This window comes from Schistocerca piceifrons, chromosome 4 (genome assembly GCF_021461385.2).
Source record: "Schistocerca piceifrons isolate TAMUIC-IGC-003096 chromosome 4, iqSchPice1.1, whole genome shotgun sequence".
NCBI lineage: Eukaryota > Metazoa > Arthropoda > Insecta > Orthoptera > Acrididae > Schistocerca > Schistocerca piceifrons.
Window position 1 is genome coordinate 36,922,077 of NC_060141.1, and position 19,652 is coordinate 36,941,728.

Genomic DNA, 19,652 nt, shown 5'->3' on the forward strand with positions numbered 1-19,652 from the left:
GGTTCTAGGCGCTACGGTCTGGAACCCTCGCGACCGCTACGGTCGCAGTTCCGTATCCTGCCTCGGGCATCGATATGTGTGATGTCCTTAGGTTGGTTAGGTTTAAGTGGTTCTAAGTTCTAGGGGACTGATGACCTCAGACGTTAAGTCCCATAGTGCTTAGAGCCATTTGAACCATTTTTGTTATGTTTCTCTTCCGATAGTTCGAGAGCCACGCAACATATCCAGCTCCTTCATGAAGCCTACACTCTTCAGCTGGGCCAACACAAACTATTGCTAGATTATACAAATACTTACATAACTACAAACACTTGTGTACATAACTTATATATCGAATGTAGGTTCCTCAAAAGGTATCTATTCGGTCACAGTTGTTTGTGGTGGACAGAGCAAATGTTCTTCACTGTGCTGAGAGTCAGTGAAGTCAGATGTTATCCCCGATGACTGCTGCTATGTGGTACCAAAACAACGTGGTAAGTGTCTGTCGCTAGCGTCGTAGGGTCGCCCAATGCTGTAAATGGCAAATGGGTAGCCCTTCAGAAGAATTGCGTGTGACCACTACCAGGTGTTACAGCTAAAGGAATATTGGCGCTGGAAACAGCTTCAGTTTTATTGTAAACACTTTGTGTCTATCAAAACATACGGTGCATGCTAGAAGTCTGTTCAGTGTCTAATATGAAATGCTCAGTGTGAAACATCCCCTTAGAAAAATTAAGGATGACAGTGCTGGTAAACCTTTTACGTTATTTGATTTTCAAACAGCTGAGCAAAACTGAATGTTCTCAGACATTTCTCTCTTTACTTATTCTGATCAACAGTAAACTGACACACAATATTTTTTTATACTTTTTTTAGCGCAACGCAGTCTGACTTTCAATAATCCCTACAAAAGAATAGCCCTGACTAACAATAACCTATACCTTTCATGAGTCACTTACCTCACAAAAATCTTCGTTACTCGAACTACTGCAATACAGCGAGCACCAATACTGCTAGATAAATAAAAGATTCAAACTACTGAAGGCACTAACTACTGATAGGCATAGTCAGCAAATGGAAGATTTTGATAGAGCACAAACAATGTATTTACCTTAATAGAGTTCAAAAGTCATAATATATGCATCAGCTCATGATATCCAGTCTTACAAATTTCCTTTCTCTGACGGACACACGTCCAGAACGTCCGCTCTCAAAATCTGCCATCTCTCTCCCCACATCCACCACTGCTGGCGGCTCACCTCCAACTGCCCAACGCTACGCGCTGTTCACATCCAGCTGCCCAACACTACAATAGCAAATATTCCAACAATGCAAACTAGCCACAGACTGCACACAGTACAGCCAGTGATTTTCATACAGATCGCTACGTGGCGTTACCAACATAAAAACCTAAACAGCCTACTTACAAGTGATACAAATTTACGTGTGTAACGATAGGAATGTAGTGGAAATGTATTCAGTGACAAATCTGAAGCGCTCAGTTATACAAGTTTATGTGTGCAATGATGGGAATGTGGCAAAAACTACGAACGCTGTCTGCTGGATGAAAACTATGACAACAAGTACTCCAAACCGGCATTTCAAGACAACAATCAGTGAAAAATGCACCACATGTTCTAGCGAAAGCATGAAAGCCATCTGACGATGAATTGTAGTGATTCGAAACCGGTAACGGTACCTTTTGAACAAAGGAACTTAAAATAAATTTGTGGCTGGTTGCTGTCTCAACACAATCAACATTTCTCACTGATAAATAGTTATAAGACGTACCGCCAGACACACTGTGGAATTAGACACCTTCGTGGCTCATACCTGTTCGAAATCTCTGGCGCGGCAAATACACACATCAAAAAAAGTTTTGCATCACCTCGGTTCCGAGAGTTCCGGAACCTGTAGAGAAAATTGCAACAGAGATCAACATAAACATCATTTCCGTCCCTTTTATTGCTCATGAAAACAACACGCTGCATGTTGTACCACCATACAGCGAGACCTACAGAGGTGATGGCCCAGATTCTGTACACACCGGTACGTCTAATACCCAGTAGCAAGTCCTCTTGCATTGATGTATCCCTGTATTCGTCGTGGCATACTATCCACAAATTCATCAAGGCACTGTTGATCCAGATTGTCCCACCCCTCAACGGCAATTCGACGAAGATCCCTCGGAGTGGTTGGTGGGCCACTTCGTCCATAAACAGCTCATTTAAATCTATCCCAGGCATGTTCGATGGGGTTCATGTCTGGAGAGCATGCTGCCGTTATCCTGAAGGAAGTCATTCGCAAGATGTGCACGAAATGTCGTCCATGAAGACGAATGCCTCGCCAATATGATGCCGATATGGTTGCACTATCGGTCGGAGGATGGCATTCACGTATCGTACAGCCGTTACGGCGCCTTCCATGGCCACCAGATGCGTACTTCTGTCCCGCATGACGACACCCCAAAACAGGAGGTAACTTCCACCTTGCTGCACTCGCTGGACAGTGTGTCTAAGGCGTTCAGCCTGACCGGGTTGCCTCCAAACACTTCTCCGACTATTGTCTGGTTGAAGGCATATGTGACATTCATCAGTGAAGAGAACCTGATGCCAATCCTGAGCGGTCCATTCGGCATGTTGTTGGGCCCATCTGTACCGCGCTGCATGGTGTCGTGGTTGCAAAGATGGACCTCGCCATGGACGTCGGGAGTAAAGTTGCGCATCGTGCAGCCTATTGCGCGCATTTTGAGAAGTAACACGAACTCCTGTTGCTGCACGAAAAGCGTTATTCAACATGGTGGCGTTGCTGTCAGGGTTCTTCCGAGACATAATCCGTAGGTAGCGGTCATCCACTGCAATAGTAGCCCTTGGGCAGCCTGAGTGAGGCATGCCATCGACAGTTCCTGTCTTTCTGTATCTCCTCCATGTCCGAACAACATCGCTTTGGTTCACTCCGAGACGCCTGGACACTGCCCTTCTTGAAAGCCCTTCCTGGCACAAAGTAACAATGCGGACGTGATCGAACCGCGGTATTGACCGTTTAGGAATGTTTGAACTACAGACAACAAGAGTCGTGTACCGCCTTTCTGGTGGAATGACTGGAACTGATCAGCTGTCGGATCCCTCCGACTAATAGGCGCTGCTCATGCATGGTTGTTTACATCTTTGGGCGGTTTTAGTGACATCTCTGAACAGTCAAAGAGACCGTGTCTGTGATACAATATCGACAGTCAACGTATATGTTCAGGAGTTCTGAGAACTGGGGTGATGAAAAACTATTTTTGATGTGTGTAGTTCTGCACAACCGTAAAAGAGTGTATGTCAGCCCTGTGTATAATATGGGAAGATCGAAGGAGGAGTAGAATTACAGACAAGTCCCCGAACGTCCTTCGGTTCGGGATTACAGGATATGTTCTAAGTTCAAACATTATGATATTCGTAGAAGAACAGAAGTTCATGGGTTTTTCACTTACTACTGGCTGCATTTGTTGCTATAGGTACACTTTTCTACGTAAGTAAGAGAGATTCTTCGATGAATTTTGCGCACCATATAAACCATACTTTCAGGTGTATGGAACTCTAGGATTTTCCAAATCTATTAAAAACTGTGGTAGAAATTGAGGTAATATCTATAACATGAAGTTTAAAATGTAACAGCTCATTCATTTTTCATAAATTAAGTAAACTAGAGTTTACTAGTATTAGTATCCGATGTTACTTCAAAAATTCTTCGAGTTAATCACATACTTCTGAAGATAATTCTTATGATTATATGTAGGTTACCCTACATTCTTGAAGTAACATCTGATGTGTACCAAGGCAGAGGAAAATGACCTTTTATGTTCTCTCTACATATGAAAGACAGAAGCAACAGTATTATTAGGGTGTCTGCTGACGGTGTTGTTTTCTACAGTGAAGTATGGTCTCAAGATGATCGTAAGGAAGTACTGAACTAGTTAAACAGTATTTCCCCTTGATGTAGTGAATAACAACTTTTTTTAAATGTGGGTAAATTCAAGATAATGCACTCAACGAAGAGAAAGGGTCCGACGGTGTCTGGTTACACGATCAGCCTGTTCTATCGTTTAAACATCTTGGGATGAAACACCACGAAGGGATACGAAATGAATCAATACAGGAAATCAGTGATAATTAAGACGAACGGAAGTCTTAGATCTGTCAGGAGGCTTCACTCAAGCAAGACAGTAGTCGCACTTCTAGAATACTTTTACAGCGTTTGGAATCCTTAGCTAGTGGGCTAGACATACGAAAATTGGTATTTGGTTTCTCTGTCAGAAATAAAGAAATACGTGTTTCCGCATTTTTGAAAAAATTAACCCTATGGGGGTGAAATAATGCGTGAAAAGATTTTCTTTCTAAAATGTGTCATTATTAAGGAACTACTAAGGTATCTTTAAAGCTAGTTGTATGAACATTGGTAGCTGCCTTCTCGGTTACAAATAAAAATAAAATATGTTTTTGGAAACTCATCTCCTAAGTGGATGAATCAGGGGAAGAGACTTTTTATGAAAATATTTTATTATGAAAGCATTTTTAATATCTAAATCTATTGAAATTTAAATTTGGCTTCTCAGTTACAAATTAAGAATGACGTGTTTCACTGTTTCTTGGAAATTGAACTTCTATGGGAGTGAAAGGTAGGATGAAAGTTTTTATGGAAATATTTCGTCGTGCAAGCATTTTTGAAGCAAGATCTATGAAAATTTGTATTTGGCTTCTCCGTTAGAAATAAAACATACCCAAATCACTGTTTTTGGAAATTCAACCCCTAAAGGGATGACATAGGGGGTAAAACGATCTTTGAAAATATTTCATTGTAAAAGCATTTTTAAAGGTGAATCTTTGAAATTCGTGAGGCGCTTCTCGGTTAGAGACGAAAAAAAAATACGTGTTTCAGAGTTTCTGGAAATTCAACCCGTAAGGGAGTGCAATAGGGGGTTAAAATTTTTAAGAAAATATTTCGTTACATTAACAAAATTGTAATGTTAAATTTAAGAAAAATGGTATTTCACTTTTCGGTTAGATTTTAAGAAATATTTATTATGGGATGAAAATTGCTATGAAAATATCTCTACAAGAACGGAAAAGGTATGATGGACTTCAGCTACCAGAATCACTTTTTGGTCGGAAGTACATTTGGAAGAGACCATGCTTATATGGTCTTAGTTAAAGTGAAAAGCTTCGAAGGTGTTGCAATTTGTGGACAACATAATAATACTATTAAACAAAAACAAAAAAGTCTCTGCAGGCCGTACACTCTACGGGAGACAAGTAGCGGCCGCTAAGCTACTGTAGCACAGAAAGTTGAATTAATAGTAATCTACACGCACGAAACAAGGCATGTCCGCGTACGAGAGGCTACTTAAGTCCTCGATTCGAAAGCGTTATCAGATAAAAATGTTAATCTTTGTTGATATTCGAGGGTTCCAGTCGTTATCATAACTCAGAGTACTACTTCCGGGATTTGCCTCATTGCCACAAAAGCAGGTCAAAGACGCAGAGTAAAACAAAATATTGATTTTAAGAGTATGGGTCACCGCTAAGTGGAAAGAAACGATCTCTAGGACATCAGTCAACATTCGGTTATCAGCATGTAACCGCCGGGTGGCCACAATAAGACTGACCCGCAACATTCCGATGAGGAGTCCCTGGTGAGTGCCGGCGCGTCTTCTGCAATGTCACTCAGTCAGCCGCCGTGTTGCGTACTACATCTCAATGCACGAAAAACTGAGCATCAAGTGTCCCGATACCACTCCACCCTTTCTGTTTTAATTACGTTGACATCACATACTGAAAACATGCCAGTATTGTTTTGTCCAATTTGTAGATTTTAATCTTAAAAATATATTAAAAGAAATTAAATTTCTTGTGAAATCTTTATCTCCGTGTTTCTTCTTACAATAATTATAGTGATAAATAGTTGTGCTTAAGAAATCACTAACACCGTTTTGCAAAAGAGCTGGAGCACTACGCTATTGGTAGCATCCTCACTTTCGGACCTTAGTTGCAGCATCAGCCAATTTTACAGTATCTCCAGTTGCTCGCGACTTGAAATGATTTGTTCCATTAATCAAAACGACTGCGTACATTAGACTGTCAGATCGTTCAGAATACATTAACTTTTAATGGATCCCTTCATTGAACCAGCGACAAATGACTCCGATTAATCGCTGAAGACGAATTTCTCAAGCAAACGATCCTCTACCATATGCTATTCCGTACGTGTACAAAACACAAAGCGATGCTATTTGTCTTCTGGCGTCAGAGTTTGCAGCAACTCAACTGGTACGCATTTTTCTTCAATCATGTCTACAAGATCTTCCAACCAGATGGTTGTGGGTTGTTCAACTCTGCAAGCTACGTAAGAAAACCATACGCACACATTCAACCGTTTATTCGGTTACTTTCGGCCAACGCGTGAATTTTTCGTTAGGGAGACAGCCTGCGGTTATAAGCCATGCCTACTACAGTACCTTCGGATTGAGTTCACATTCAGTACATCTTTAGGAAACATCGTCCTAACGTGAGAGTGTGAAATTCAACAATCTCACTGTTAACTTATCGGTCCTCCCACGAGGATAATAACGGAAACAGTAGCAACAAAACAGAACTTTATGCTTTCTTCGAATAAAAGCGAAGTTCCGCAACGTTACGTCAAAAAACACGACTATGGCATACTAGTCATTCGTGTAAACCTTGTTCTGTGTATTACCGTACTCTGACTATTTGTGATCGTATCATCTGAGGCGGAATTTGGGGATGAGCCCAGATTTTTCTGAAATCGACTGGCCGATGTACCAGCCCACGGTGGCTCATCCGCTGCGCGGATTCGATCTGGTTGTTGGTTCGCCGCGCAGATTTCGATCCGGGTCCGTCTCACGTCCCGGTTTTGCACACCAGTACGCTGTACGATACGCTACACTTAGTCAAGGTTACGCCTACCTGAAAATGAAACTCATCACAGGACCACGCACTACGTCTCTCTTGTACGTATAAAGTAACTTCTTCTGAGGAATTTTGCTAGTAATAAGAATGTTTTTAACAATGTTCACATAGGGAGGAGATAGCACAACAGGATCGAAGAACAACTGGATCAGTGACTGGGGGAATACTGCGGAGGCTTCAGATCTCGGTGAAGCCGTGCCGAACAGACAGTTACTCTGAAATTAACGACGGCTTATTACCACAAACGAAAGAAACCTCTATCAATCACATTTACAATATTAAGAAGGCATATGACTCTATCCATAGATCCTCACTGTTAAAAATTTTGAGACGTTTCGAACTCCACCCAACATTAATTAAACTTATAGAACTTATCTAAATAAATACAAATTTGAAAATTAAGTTCAGAGAGGAACTTTCTGAATCATTCGTAGTAAAAACTGGTTTAAGGCAGGAAGACGGCCTATCGCCATTTCTTTTCAATAGCGCCCTTGAATACATAATGAGGGAATGATACAAGGACAATCCGAAGAACATTAGGGTTGGAACACAAAAAGATGACATCAAGTTGAACTGTTGCTGATGACCTCGCTCTTCTCGTCAACAAGAAACCTTACAAATACAATTATCACAGGAAATAGCCCGGAGTATTGTCCTTAGAATATCTTTTGAAAACAGAAGTAATGCTAACGGAGCAGCCACTGGCAAACAAAATTAGATTTGGACAACACGATGTAAGAATCGTCAAAACTTTAAATACTTGGGAGAAATAATAACACAGAACCTGAATGAGAAACCATCGTGGCAGAGTAGAATAAATAACTGATTAAAACACATCATGTTACCGAGAACACATTTAACAAAAAATGCCTCTCCATAGTCATAAAACTGAAACACTACAAACCAGACACACAGCCGTAAATGACTTATGCTAGCGAATTTATACTGAAAACAACCAACACTGTAGCAAATAGACAGATTACTCAAAATAGAAAGTAGGGTAGTCACAACATGTACAAATAAAAAATATCAAAAAGATAGAATTCGGAGAATTGCTTCAAATGAAACAGTTTATGCCGGCCAGAGTGGCCGAGCGGTTCTAAGCGCTTCAGTCTGGAACCGCGCGACCGCTACGGTCGCAGGTTCGAATCCTGCCTCGGGCATGGATGTGTGTGATGTCCTTAGGTTAGTTAGGTTTAAGTAGTTCTAAGTTCTAGGGGACTGATGACCTGATGTTAAGTCTCATAGTGCTCAGAGCCATTTGAACCATTTTGAAACAGTTTATAAAGAAATAGAAACAGTGACACGTACAATGAAAGAGAAACGGATCTCTTTCCTAGGACATCTGACGAGGACAACAGAAAATAGAATTAGCAGGAGAATAATTGAAAATTTATGGAACAGTAAGAGCGGCATTGGATGGATCGCAGAGATAGAGGAGGACATCATGAAATTACAGACTACGATGGAGGATTTGAAAGGCAAGACAGACGCGCTCAAGATACTTCAGGACAAACAAATCTCACTAGCAATCAAAATTAACAAACAGAGAATAGGAAGGGTGATTTCGGATGACAGGAGAAGGGCACGATCTCAAAGAATGAAAAAATATTCGGCCAACAAAAAACAGAAGAACTTAATTCATAATATTGACTGAAGTAGTCCAGTGGCTCATAAATTTAGCCATTTATCGGTGTAATGATCACTTCTAACAAATCAGTGATGATTCCCGAAGGGCTGAAATTAAGCAAAAGTCGGAGGTAAGTATTAAAAATTACCTGTAAAAGAGCTACAGCTTATCCCCCTTCTTGTTTAATTTGGCAGCGGCAGGGGTGATAACGGGAGGACGCTAAAGAGATTAGAATTTAACGTCCCTTCAATGACGGCACCGACAGAGATGGAACATAAGCGCAAATCAGGGAAGGATGGAAAGGGAAATCGACTGTGTAATTTCAAAGAAACCATACCGGTATGAGAAATCATGGAAAACGCGAAAACATGAATACAGAAGCCGAAAGGGGCTTTGAATCAGCTCCAGTGTGTTGCCACTGCGCCACCACGCCCAGTGGTAATAATTGTAGGGAGTAGCGAGGCAAGTAAACCTGCGACGGATTTTTTGCTTGTCAAGTTATTAATTAGGGATCCAAACAGCGTGATTCATTTTTAGGGCAGCTATTCGGATCTACAAAAACATTGCCAAAACGCCCTCGCTTCATGAGACCCCGTAGAGAGGTTTGTGATTTCATCCTGGACGTTCTTTCACTGTCTGGTAATCAAGAACTGTATGGCAAAATCTCTTCTCCCTTCACTTGGCATATTATAGCGAGTAAAATTTGTTCTGGCTCTGAGAACAGCAGTGGGAACCTTCGTGTTCAAAATGGCTCTGAGCACTATGGGACTTAACATCTATGGTCATCCGTCCCCTAGAACTTAGAACTACTTAAACCTAACTAACTTAAGGACAGCACACAACACCCAGCCATCACGAGGCAGAAAAAATCCCTGACCCCGCCGGGAATCGAACGCGGGAACCCGGGCGTGGGAAGCGAGAACGCTACCGCACGACCACGAGATGCGGGCTAACCTTCGTGTTGAGCGCCCCCGCAGGCGTCTGTTAGTGAGCCTGTTAGACTTCATGACAAACGATTTTACCAAGTTTGCATTTTTATTGAGTACTTAATTTAAAGTAGTGAACTATGTTTCATTTAAGAACCCGAGGAGGGCTAGGCATCGTTTACGCTATGAACAGCTCTCGCAGTGCGCATCGAGTTTCTTGCGTACAGCATACGAGTAACACCTATCGTCGTACATTCCAGCCAACAGGAAGGAGAAAAAAAGACACCAGAAAGCTCAAGTACGTACAGCATGGACAAGCACCTATACGTGCGACACAAAGTTACCAATGTTTACTGCTAAATATTAACAACAGGTGGCGATGACCAAATACAAGAGCCAAAGGAAAACCTCTCGCTCATTTAATTATAATTTGACAAGTCTCATGTGGGGAACTCACAACTTACGAAACAAATGAGTGAACTATCGACGGTGTAGAACAGCCGGTCGTTGTCACAGAATACGACAATATCTTACTAAAAACACTCTAGTCAGTTTGCGCGAAGGTGCCGTGTGGATCACATCTCCGTGGCAGTGTGTAAGAACTGCATGTCGGAAAATTAGATTTTGCAGTGGTAAAAGTAATTAATCATGCCAAAGCCATGGAAAGCATGGAGATTGTCTCACGTCATACATAAGGTTGAATAAACCAAGACATTGGCGTAGTGCTTCTATAAGTGCATTAACCTTAGTTATAAACATCCGTGAAATAATGGTCGTATTAGGATCCATTTTGGCAGCTATTCTTTGCAGGGATGAATTTAGCTACAAAAGTTGGTAAGATACAGCGTGACACAGAATAACGGGAATGTTTGAAATGAGTAGTAGCAGCCATGGACAGGGGGCAGAACTGCAGGTTCGTGACAGTTAGCGAGTGAACAGTCTGCCATTTCAGTAATCATGGATCAGTGGTACGGACAACGGCGTGCGTTAGCCATAAAAATGTTTTATAAAACAATGATAGTTTGGTAGCGGCGCAGAGGGAGTATCGACGTTTTTATAGTTTAGGACGTCATGATGCCGTTCCGTCGAAACACGCGATAAAATGTTGGATTATATCTTTGAAGAGACTGGGTCTGCCCTCAAGAAGAAACCAACAGGACGACCGAGAAGTGTGCGTTCTCCAGCGAGCATTGATGTTGTACGCGAGTCTGTCTTACGGAGCCCACGGCGTTCAATTCGTAAGCGATCAGCATTGGTTGGAATGTCTTGGGAGGGTGTTCGCAAATTTCTTCAGATTTAAAATTTCATCTGTACAAACTACAGATGGTGCAACAACTGAAGGACAGCGATTACCTGTTACGATTAGGATTCTGTCGAAAATGATAACAAAAAGAAACAATGACGATGAATTTCTAAACAAGTTGTGGTTGTCAGATGAGGCACATTTTCATCTCACAGGTTATGTGAATAAACAGGACTACAGTTACTGGGCAAACACAAATCCTAAGACGTTCATGAGCGCCCTTTACACGCTAGTAAAGTGACAGTATGGTGTGGTGTTTCATCACATGGGATTATCGGACCGTATTATTTCGAAAATGAACAGGGAAACACAATAATTGTCAATGCCGATCGTTACGTGGAGATGTTACGAACTTTCGTTACACCTGCATTGGACAACTTTCCAAACGTTCAAGAAGCCTGATTTCAACATGACGGAGCGACATCACACACTGCAAGGCAATGACTGCCATACGTGCGAGAATTGTTTGGCAACCGTGTGATCTCACGATTCGGTAACATTCCCTGACCCCCTAGATCGCCAGATTTATCCGTCTGTGATTTTTTCGTGTGGGGCTACCTCAAGAGCGAAGTCTACACGATTCGAGCGAGAACTCTGGATGAGTTAAAACAGAGAATTCGGGATGCAACTGACGGTATCTCAGCTGAGATGTTGCAGCGGCCAGTGAGGACACTCAACAGCAGATTTCACGAATGTAGGAGGACGCCATCTAAACGACGTAATTTTGAAAAATGATAAATGCCACCAATGTTTCGTAAATGGCAAAGTTGTAAGGTTTCAATTACTGTGAATGCAATTTCTTTCCTTCATCGCTTCTAGTTTTATTGGATTGTGGAAATGTTCCCGTTTTTTTATGTCACCCTGAATTCCAGCGACTGCTCACGGGGTGTACGTTGTTGTTGCTGTTGTTGTTGTTGTTGTTGTTGTGGCCTTCAGTCCGCGGACTGGTTTTACGCAGTTCTGCATGCTTATCGATCCTCTACAGCGCTCTTCATTTCTGCCTAACTACTGCAGAATACATCCACTTGAGCCTGCTTACTGTGGTCTCTCTTTATAATTTTTACCTATCACGCTCCCTCCATAACCAAACTGATGATTCAGTGAATCCTCAGAACGTATCCTATTGCCCGAAGCTTTCTTTCAGACAAGTTTTGTCATAAATTTTTTTTTCTGCCCAGTTAGATCCTGTACCTGCTCATTAATTACATAATCTACGCATCTATTGTCCAAATTTCTTCTGTAGAACTACATTTCAGAAGTGTCTATTCTCTTGTCTGAACTGCTAATCGTCCAAATTTCATGTTCGCACATGCCTACACTCCAAGTACCTACAGATGGCTTCTTAGTACTTTCGTCTACGTATGTTTTCTACAAGCAGATCCCTGTAATGCCAGAACAAACCTATGGCGGAGTCAGTGCAATCTGTAGATAACTGGAGCTAGTGTCCCATCAAGGTATTTGCATTAAGGTTATGCAGAAAAGAATTCTGTCTGGAAGAAAGCTGGAAGAAATAAGTAAAGGAAAACTAGAAACAACAGAAAGAAGATTAACAACCAACAGCTCAAGAAAGCTGAAAAAAAGAACAGTGGAGGAGTTGAACGAACTTCTTGTTTTTGATAGACTGAAGCAGAGCAGTTTACCTGGATTGGAAGTTGGACACCTGTTACGCTTGTGCAACACCCGTAACAGATTTTTGCGTAATGACCTAAATTTCGGACCTCCCTCAAAAACAGCCGTTGTCGGGCAAAGAGACGGCGTACAGGAAATGGAAGAACTATCTATTTAGGAATCGTAATCTTACAGGGCAGTGTATACAGTATGAAATAAAAATATCGTAGTGCGATTGAACACTAATTTCTTTTGTCAAAAAGCTGTCAGTATAAATCACATACTACGATACATCCAGTTTTACTTGGAACTGCTCGACCAGCATACATTCAGAACTATGTGAGCTAACTGCACGATGAAAATAACTGGAAACAAGAGGCGGCAGCACTTCGAGTGTAGACCTATAGATGTATGATAAAATCTATGCAAAATATTTTTAAAATGTGAGAGAAGCATACCACTATACAAAATGTCCAGCAACTTCCTGGACTGTAATCGTCACTGCCTCCTTTCTATCCCCAGAATTCAAAGTTTTATCCCAACAGACGAAAGAAAAATATTTTTATCAACGTATTTTATATTTAAAAAAAACTCAGGTCATTGCATGGGACAAAACATTTTTCACGTTTCGTCTACAAATGTAGCGCATATCACATATTTATTCTAGTTTGAAATTTCTAGTGTATCTTATTATGCAAATTCTGCTTTTACCTCCAAATGTCGTAACGGATTCTAGCTCCTGAGTGAACGAGGTATTTACAGAAAAATGTAATATGGAAATAAAGAAGAAGAAAACCGAAATCCTTGTGTGTAATAAAGTGGCAACAGCTACAAACCTACGTCTGCGTGAGAAGCATCTTAAGCAATCCCCAGCTGGAAAACAGAAAACGGTACTTCACGCAATGAGATGAAAAGCAAAATAGTAAAAACTAAAAGAGCATTCAACAGCGCCAAAAGGCTACCAACATCGTAATATATTAATGTAAATAGCAGGAAACAGTAAGAAACACATTTTCTTGGAGCGTTGTCTTATATGGCTAGCAGACACGGACAATAGGGCAGGCAGAACGGTAAAGACCACGTGCTTTTCAGGCACTGTGTTATAGAAGAATACTGAAGATTTCATGGATAGAGGGGATAACCTGCGAAGATGTTTTCAAGTACATAGGAGAAAAGAGAGCGCTGTGGAGGTCTACCAAAGAACCGAGGTACCTATGGACGAGACACCTATACGGACACTGTCCCTTCACTGTGAAATTAATAGATGGAAAAATGCCTGGGACGAATGGAAAAGAAAGTCCAAGACTTCAGAACATCAGATACATAAAATAAGATCTGAGTTTGACAACGCGGTTGCAACTGAAGGGACTTGCGGATGACGGTGAAAAATGTAGAATGAGAATGTTGCCAACTAATCTACGGATTGAGACCAAAGGAGAAACTGCTGGTCTATAATTTACAAAAACTAGAGAATCAAGTTGCGAAAATTCAGAATTTCGTTCAGATCAATCAGTATGGGGTGCTATTATCCCTTATTATTTTGCATTGTAGAAGTAACTTAAGAGCCTCTATTAAGACTGAGATTCCTCGCGTCTCCAGCAACTGCCACGTTTCAGAAAATGATTAACGACATTGCAAAGCCACTGGCTCGCAATGTTTTCCATTCAACCTAGTCCGTAAGTGATACAAAAAGTTTATGGCCATACTCCCATTTTTTACACTTATCTATAATGTTGGTATACACAGGCTTTGAACTTTGAAAACTAAGTATGGGTTTAACTTTTCGTGTAGATAAAGGCTCAGCTCAAAAGCAGGTTCTTCACTTAAGTTCCAAGTTTTCTTATACAGGATGTTCCGCAACTTGCTAATTTCTATATCCTCAAAATAATTGCTAATTTTGAGGATTCAGAAATTAACAATGTAACATACTTTGCATACTTTCACTCTCTGATGTCCTACGGAATAATATTTCGCGGTAACTCAAAAACTTAGGCAAAAAATATTCACTGCTCAAAAGAAAGTGGCTAGAATAATGTGTGGGGCTCATAGTCGCACATCTTGTGGGCATCTGTTTAAAAGGTTAGAAATTCTTACAACAGGCTTATAGTACATTCGCTCAGTAATAAAATTTGTTCTCAGCAACACGGACCAGTTTAAAAACAACAGTGACATTCATGATTATAATACCAGAAGAAAGAAAGACTTACGCTGTCCTCTGCTTACTTATCCTTGGCACAGAAAGGAGTGAAATATGCTGCTGTAAAACTGTTCGGTAAATTACCGGATGACATAAAATGTCTGACAGACAGCAGTAAAAGTTTAAAAAGTAAATTGAAATCGTATCTCCTTGACAACTCCTTCTGTATCACAGATGAATTCTTGAATAGCAATAAATAAATCTATAGGTATAATTTGCCATTTAAGGGTATGTGGTAGGCAATAAAAATTTTAAGTTCAAAAAAAAACTTGATTCATGTGTGAATTTGTTATGCACTTGACACGTTCCACAAAATAACGGTTACCGTGAGATTGATCAATGGAACACGTAACTAACTAATTAACTAACTTCAAATTAATACATGAGCTGGAGGATATCAAACACTCATGTTTCGATACTAGAACAACATAGCCACAATAATTATTAAGAAATAAAATCTGTGAAATACTAAGCTCAAGTGATGGAAATTTCTGATGCTGTGAATGGTTTATATACAAGATGGCCTGGCGGGCTAATTACAGCAGTGGCATTCGCAGGAAATGCTCAAATGCGCGACCATTGAACTATATGCACTCAGATCATCGTCTGACCATGATTCATCTACATCTACATTGATACTCCGCAAGCCACCCAACGGTGTGTGGCGGAGGGCACTTTACGTGCCACTGTCATTACCTCCCTTTCCTGTTCCAGTCGCGTATGGTTCGCGGGAAGAACGACTGTCTGAAAGCCTCCGTGCGCGCTCTAATCTCTCTAATTTTACATTCGTGATCTCCTCGGGAAGTATAAGTACGGGGAAGCAATATATTCGATACCTCATCCAGAAACGCACCCTCTCGAAACCTGGCGAGCAAGCTACACCGCGATGCAGAGCGCCTCTCTTGCAGAGTCTGCCACTTGAGTTTATTAAACATCTCCGTAACGCTATCACGGTTACCAAATAACCCAGTGACGAAACGCGCCGCTCTTCTTTGGATCTTCTCTATCTCCTCCGTCAACCCGACCTGGTACGGATCCCACACTGATGAGCAATACTCAAGTATAGGTCGAACGAGTGTTTTGTAAGCCACCTCCTTTGTTGATGGACTACATTTTCTAAGCACTCTCCCAATGAATCTCAACCTGGTACCCGCCTTACCAACAATTAGTTTTATATGATCATTCCACTTCAAATCGTTCCGTACGCATACTCCCAGATATTTTACAGAAGTAACTGCTACCAGTGTTTGTTCCGCTATCATATAATCATACAATAAAGGATCCTTCTTTCTATGTATTCGCAATACATTACATTTGCTGTGTCCGTTCGAAGATTCCTGCCATGTCCAAAATGGTACCACAGTGACGGCAAATCTATCGACGAGGTGTTCTTCAGTTTATACGACGGTTTGATGCGGCAGCTGCTTCGTGCGCCCGCAGAGGAACACACCCAGAGACGTTGGGTCAGGTGACCCGGGTGGCGATCCACAGGGCCTCCTCAGCCGATCCTCCTACTCCCGAAGCTGGATGTCAGATGATTCCTCAGAGCAGCACTGAAATGGGCTGGCGCCCCACCGTGCTGGAAGTACGTCCTGAATCGTTGCGTTTCCAAGCAGACCTCGAAACCGGTCATACGTACGCAGAGCAGCTTTGAATATCTACATATTCCCAGTCAGCGACGCTGACACAACAGCTCACGTCAGAGCTACTGACAAAATGTTCCATAACATTACAAGGTGACTTCAGAGGTCATATGTTCCTTGTCGAATTATGCTTGTTTTGATGTCCTCTACCTGCTTTACTAATTTGAACGAATATTTTCGGAACTCCATCCATACACATAAGATTGCAAACCTTCCAAAACCCATGCTTCTGTACTAGAACACTACAGACGCAATAATCATTAAGAAATAAAATGTGCGAAATACTGAGCTGTAGTGATCTTCACAGATCGCAACAAGAGCCTCAAAAATTGTGTGCTGTGTTGTTAGGCAGCATCAAGTATTTTTTAAAAAAAAAAAAAAAAAAAAAAAAAAAAAAAAAAAAAAAAAAAAAAAAAAAAAAAAAAAAAAAAAGAAGGTTCAAATGGCTCTGAGCACTATGGGACTCAACTGCTGTGGTCTTCAGTCCCCTAGAACTTAGAACTACTTAAACCTAACTAACCTAAGGACATCACACACATCCATGCATCCATGCCCGAGGCAGGATTCGAACCTGCGACCGTAGCAGTCGCGTGGTTCCTGACTGAAGCGCCTACAGCCACTCGGCCACCGCGGCCGGCCATCAGGTACCACTCCCCCTATTAACGTTTAGGATACTGTAGTAGAAAATGGTTTTATGTTGTAAGCTGCACCCTGATCAGATGTATGTGTTACGGAATCTATAGAAGATATTCCACGATTTCTAATATTCACTTAACAAGCGTCCTACCATCAAGAACTATTCGGACCAGAAGGTTAGGCGTAAAATGTTACTCGACAGGTTTGTGTATTCTCGTGTTCTAGTGTAACCGAAACACGCACAATGCTATTTTTCTGACAAAGCACCAACGTATCGTTATGGATACCATCGATATCCAAGAAATACGACAAGTAAGCTGCCCAACTAATGCTGTTCGCAACTCTCGAAAACCTACTACCAGACGTGCTGCTCTCAAACGATACCAGGAAAGCACGAGCAACATGCGGAATGGTGTGTACCACCGGCTCACACGAAGACGACTAAGGCAACTATTCGCGATAAGGTGCCCCCTGAACAACTAGCTATCAGTTCCCACACTCGGCGTCGATAGTGAGGGAAAAAAATTGGATCAGACCGTCGACGATGGCAGTAATTACCTGATAAGTACTTGTATAAAATGCACCACCCTGCAGTCGGCGGCATCGCACTGCAGTCTCCAGTTGGAAAGGTAAGCCGCTCTCCGCTCTGCAGTAGATTAGACTTGGCTTCCGGCCCGCGTTGCTCCTGCTGACTCGCCGCCTTTGTGTGCAGATGCGCTCCTTCCTGCTGTTCGCTGCCGTTGTGGGGCTCGCCTGCGGCGCTGCGGTGCCCAAAGGTACGTGATCGTATACGTAGCGCTCTCCTCTTATACTACCCCCGCGTAAGGGCTGATTGTTTCTTGAGAACACACACGACGCTGACAACCAGCGCTATGACATCGCTACTGTACAGTCAGGGGTAATTTAACTTAGAATCAGGTCCCCGATTACGCGCAGATCAAAATTCGTGAATTAGCAGGCTCATATTGTTCCAAGAACAGGAACTTTCAAATATATAGCCACATGAAGCTCGATGTTTAAAGGTTTTGCAGGAAGCAATGGTGCTTCAATTACTCACACATTAGGTATTGTCGTAAACTGCCAACAGAGTTTGATTTTGGAAACATTCCTGTTCAACATGCTCCGACATAGGGTCATCCAGTCTTCGAGAAAGAAACAGTAGAAAAGCAAACACTAGAACACTTAATAGTGGTAGCAACCTTACGAAGAAGTTTAAAAAGGTGACACGACTTTGTAAATACTGAAAAAAAGTACTCCGTCTTCAAGCCACGAGTGGCCTACCGGGACCATCCGACCGCCTTGTCATCCTAAAGGAGGATACGGATAGGAGGGGTGTGGGGTCAGCACACCGCTCTCCCGGTCGTTATGACGGTATTCTTGACCGAAGCCGCTACTATTCGGTCGAGTAGCTCCTCAATTGGTATCACGAGGCTGAGTGCACCCCGAAAAATGGCAACAGCGCATGGCTGCCTGGATGTTCACCCATCCAACTGCCGACCACGCCCGATAGCGCATAACTTCGGTGATCTCACGGGAACCGGTATATCTACTGCGGCAAGGCCGTTGCCATAAATACTGAAAAATCGTGTCAATAAAGCATTCCTAGGCGGTATAAGTATTGACTGAGAAAGAGCTTTAATGCTGTTTTTAACCTCACAGAGCAGGGATAAGGTTCAATTAAGTTTTTAATGATCTGTGAAGCTTTCAGCTGACATTTTCTGTATTTAATGCACAAACACATCTAAAGTCATCACAGCTGTAGACCCTGTTCAGGCGGTAGCAGCGTCACCTGGGGAGGAACGACTGCTAGTCATACGCACGGTGCATGTAATATCAGTGAGCGTGCTGTCCGTGTGTAGAATCGGGAAGACGCGCGATCTATCTGAGCGTGACGGACGGCCCCGAGGCTCGGTACGAGTATTAAGGAAACTGCACGACTTGTGTGGTGTTCGAGGAGTGCTGTGGCGAGTGTCTTCAACACGTGGCGAAACAGAGGTGAAACCACGCCCAGACGTCGTGCGGTTGGGGGGCCACACCTCATTACCGATGTCGGTCGTCGTAGGCTAGCCAGACTGGTAAAACAGTACAAACGGCGAACTGTGGCGGAACTAGCATCAGACTTAATGCTGGGCAGAATACAAATGCGTCTGAACACGCACTGCACCGAACCCCCCGCAGCCGACGACCCATGTGTGCGCCAATGTTAGCACCACGACCTCGGTACGTACCACTGAAATGGGCACCTACCATCGACACTGGACACTGGTACAGTGGCAGAGCGTTCCATGGTCTGACGAATCCCAATACCTTATTCAGCAGGCGACTGGGAAGGGCGAAGCCGTCGTCTTTCAGGGGAACAGCTCCTTGATACCTGTACTGCGCGACAGAGACAAGCTGGTGGTGGCTCGATTATCCTCTGGGGAACATTCACGTGGGCATTCATGGATTCAATGGAGCTCCTGCAAGACACCGTGGCGGCGAAGAAGTATCGAATACTGGTTGCAGACCACGTGCATCCATTCGTGGCGATCACGTTTCCCGACACCAGTGGCATTTTTCAGCAATATAATACGCCATGAGAAAAGTCCAGGAGTGTGATGTAGTGGTTCGAGGAACACAGAGTTCCAGTTGATGTGCTGCCCCCCCCCCCCCCCCCCCCCGACTCGCCAGATCTGAACCTGATCGAACACATCTGGGATGTGATTGAGTGTGGCGCCAGAGGTCATCGAGCCCCTATCTGGAACTTACTGGAATTTTAGTTG

General features: G+C 42.6%; 1 protein-coding gene across 1 annotated transcript in view; it reads left to right on the top strand.

Moving 5' to 3' along the window:
* LOC124795576 overlaps window positions 1-19,652 on the top strand; it is a 179,734-nt gene that overhangs the window by 79,107 nt on the left and 80,975 nt on the right. The window contains exons 16-17 of the mRNA XM_047259647.1: window positions 17,485-17,519; window positions 17,603-17,666. Coding sequence (XP_047115603.1) covers window positions 17,485-17,519; window positions 17,603-17,666 — 99 coding nt within the window. The remainder of the gene's footprint in view (window positions 1-17,484; window positions 17,520-17,602; window positions 17,667-19,652) is intronic.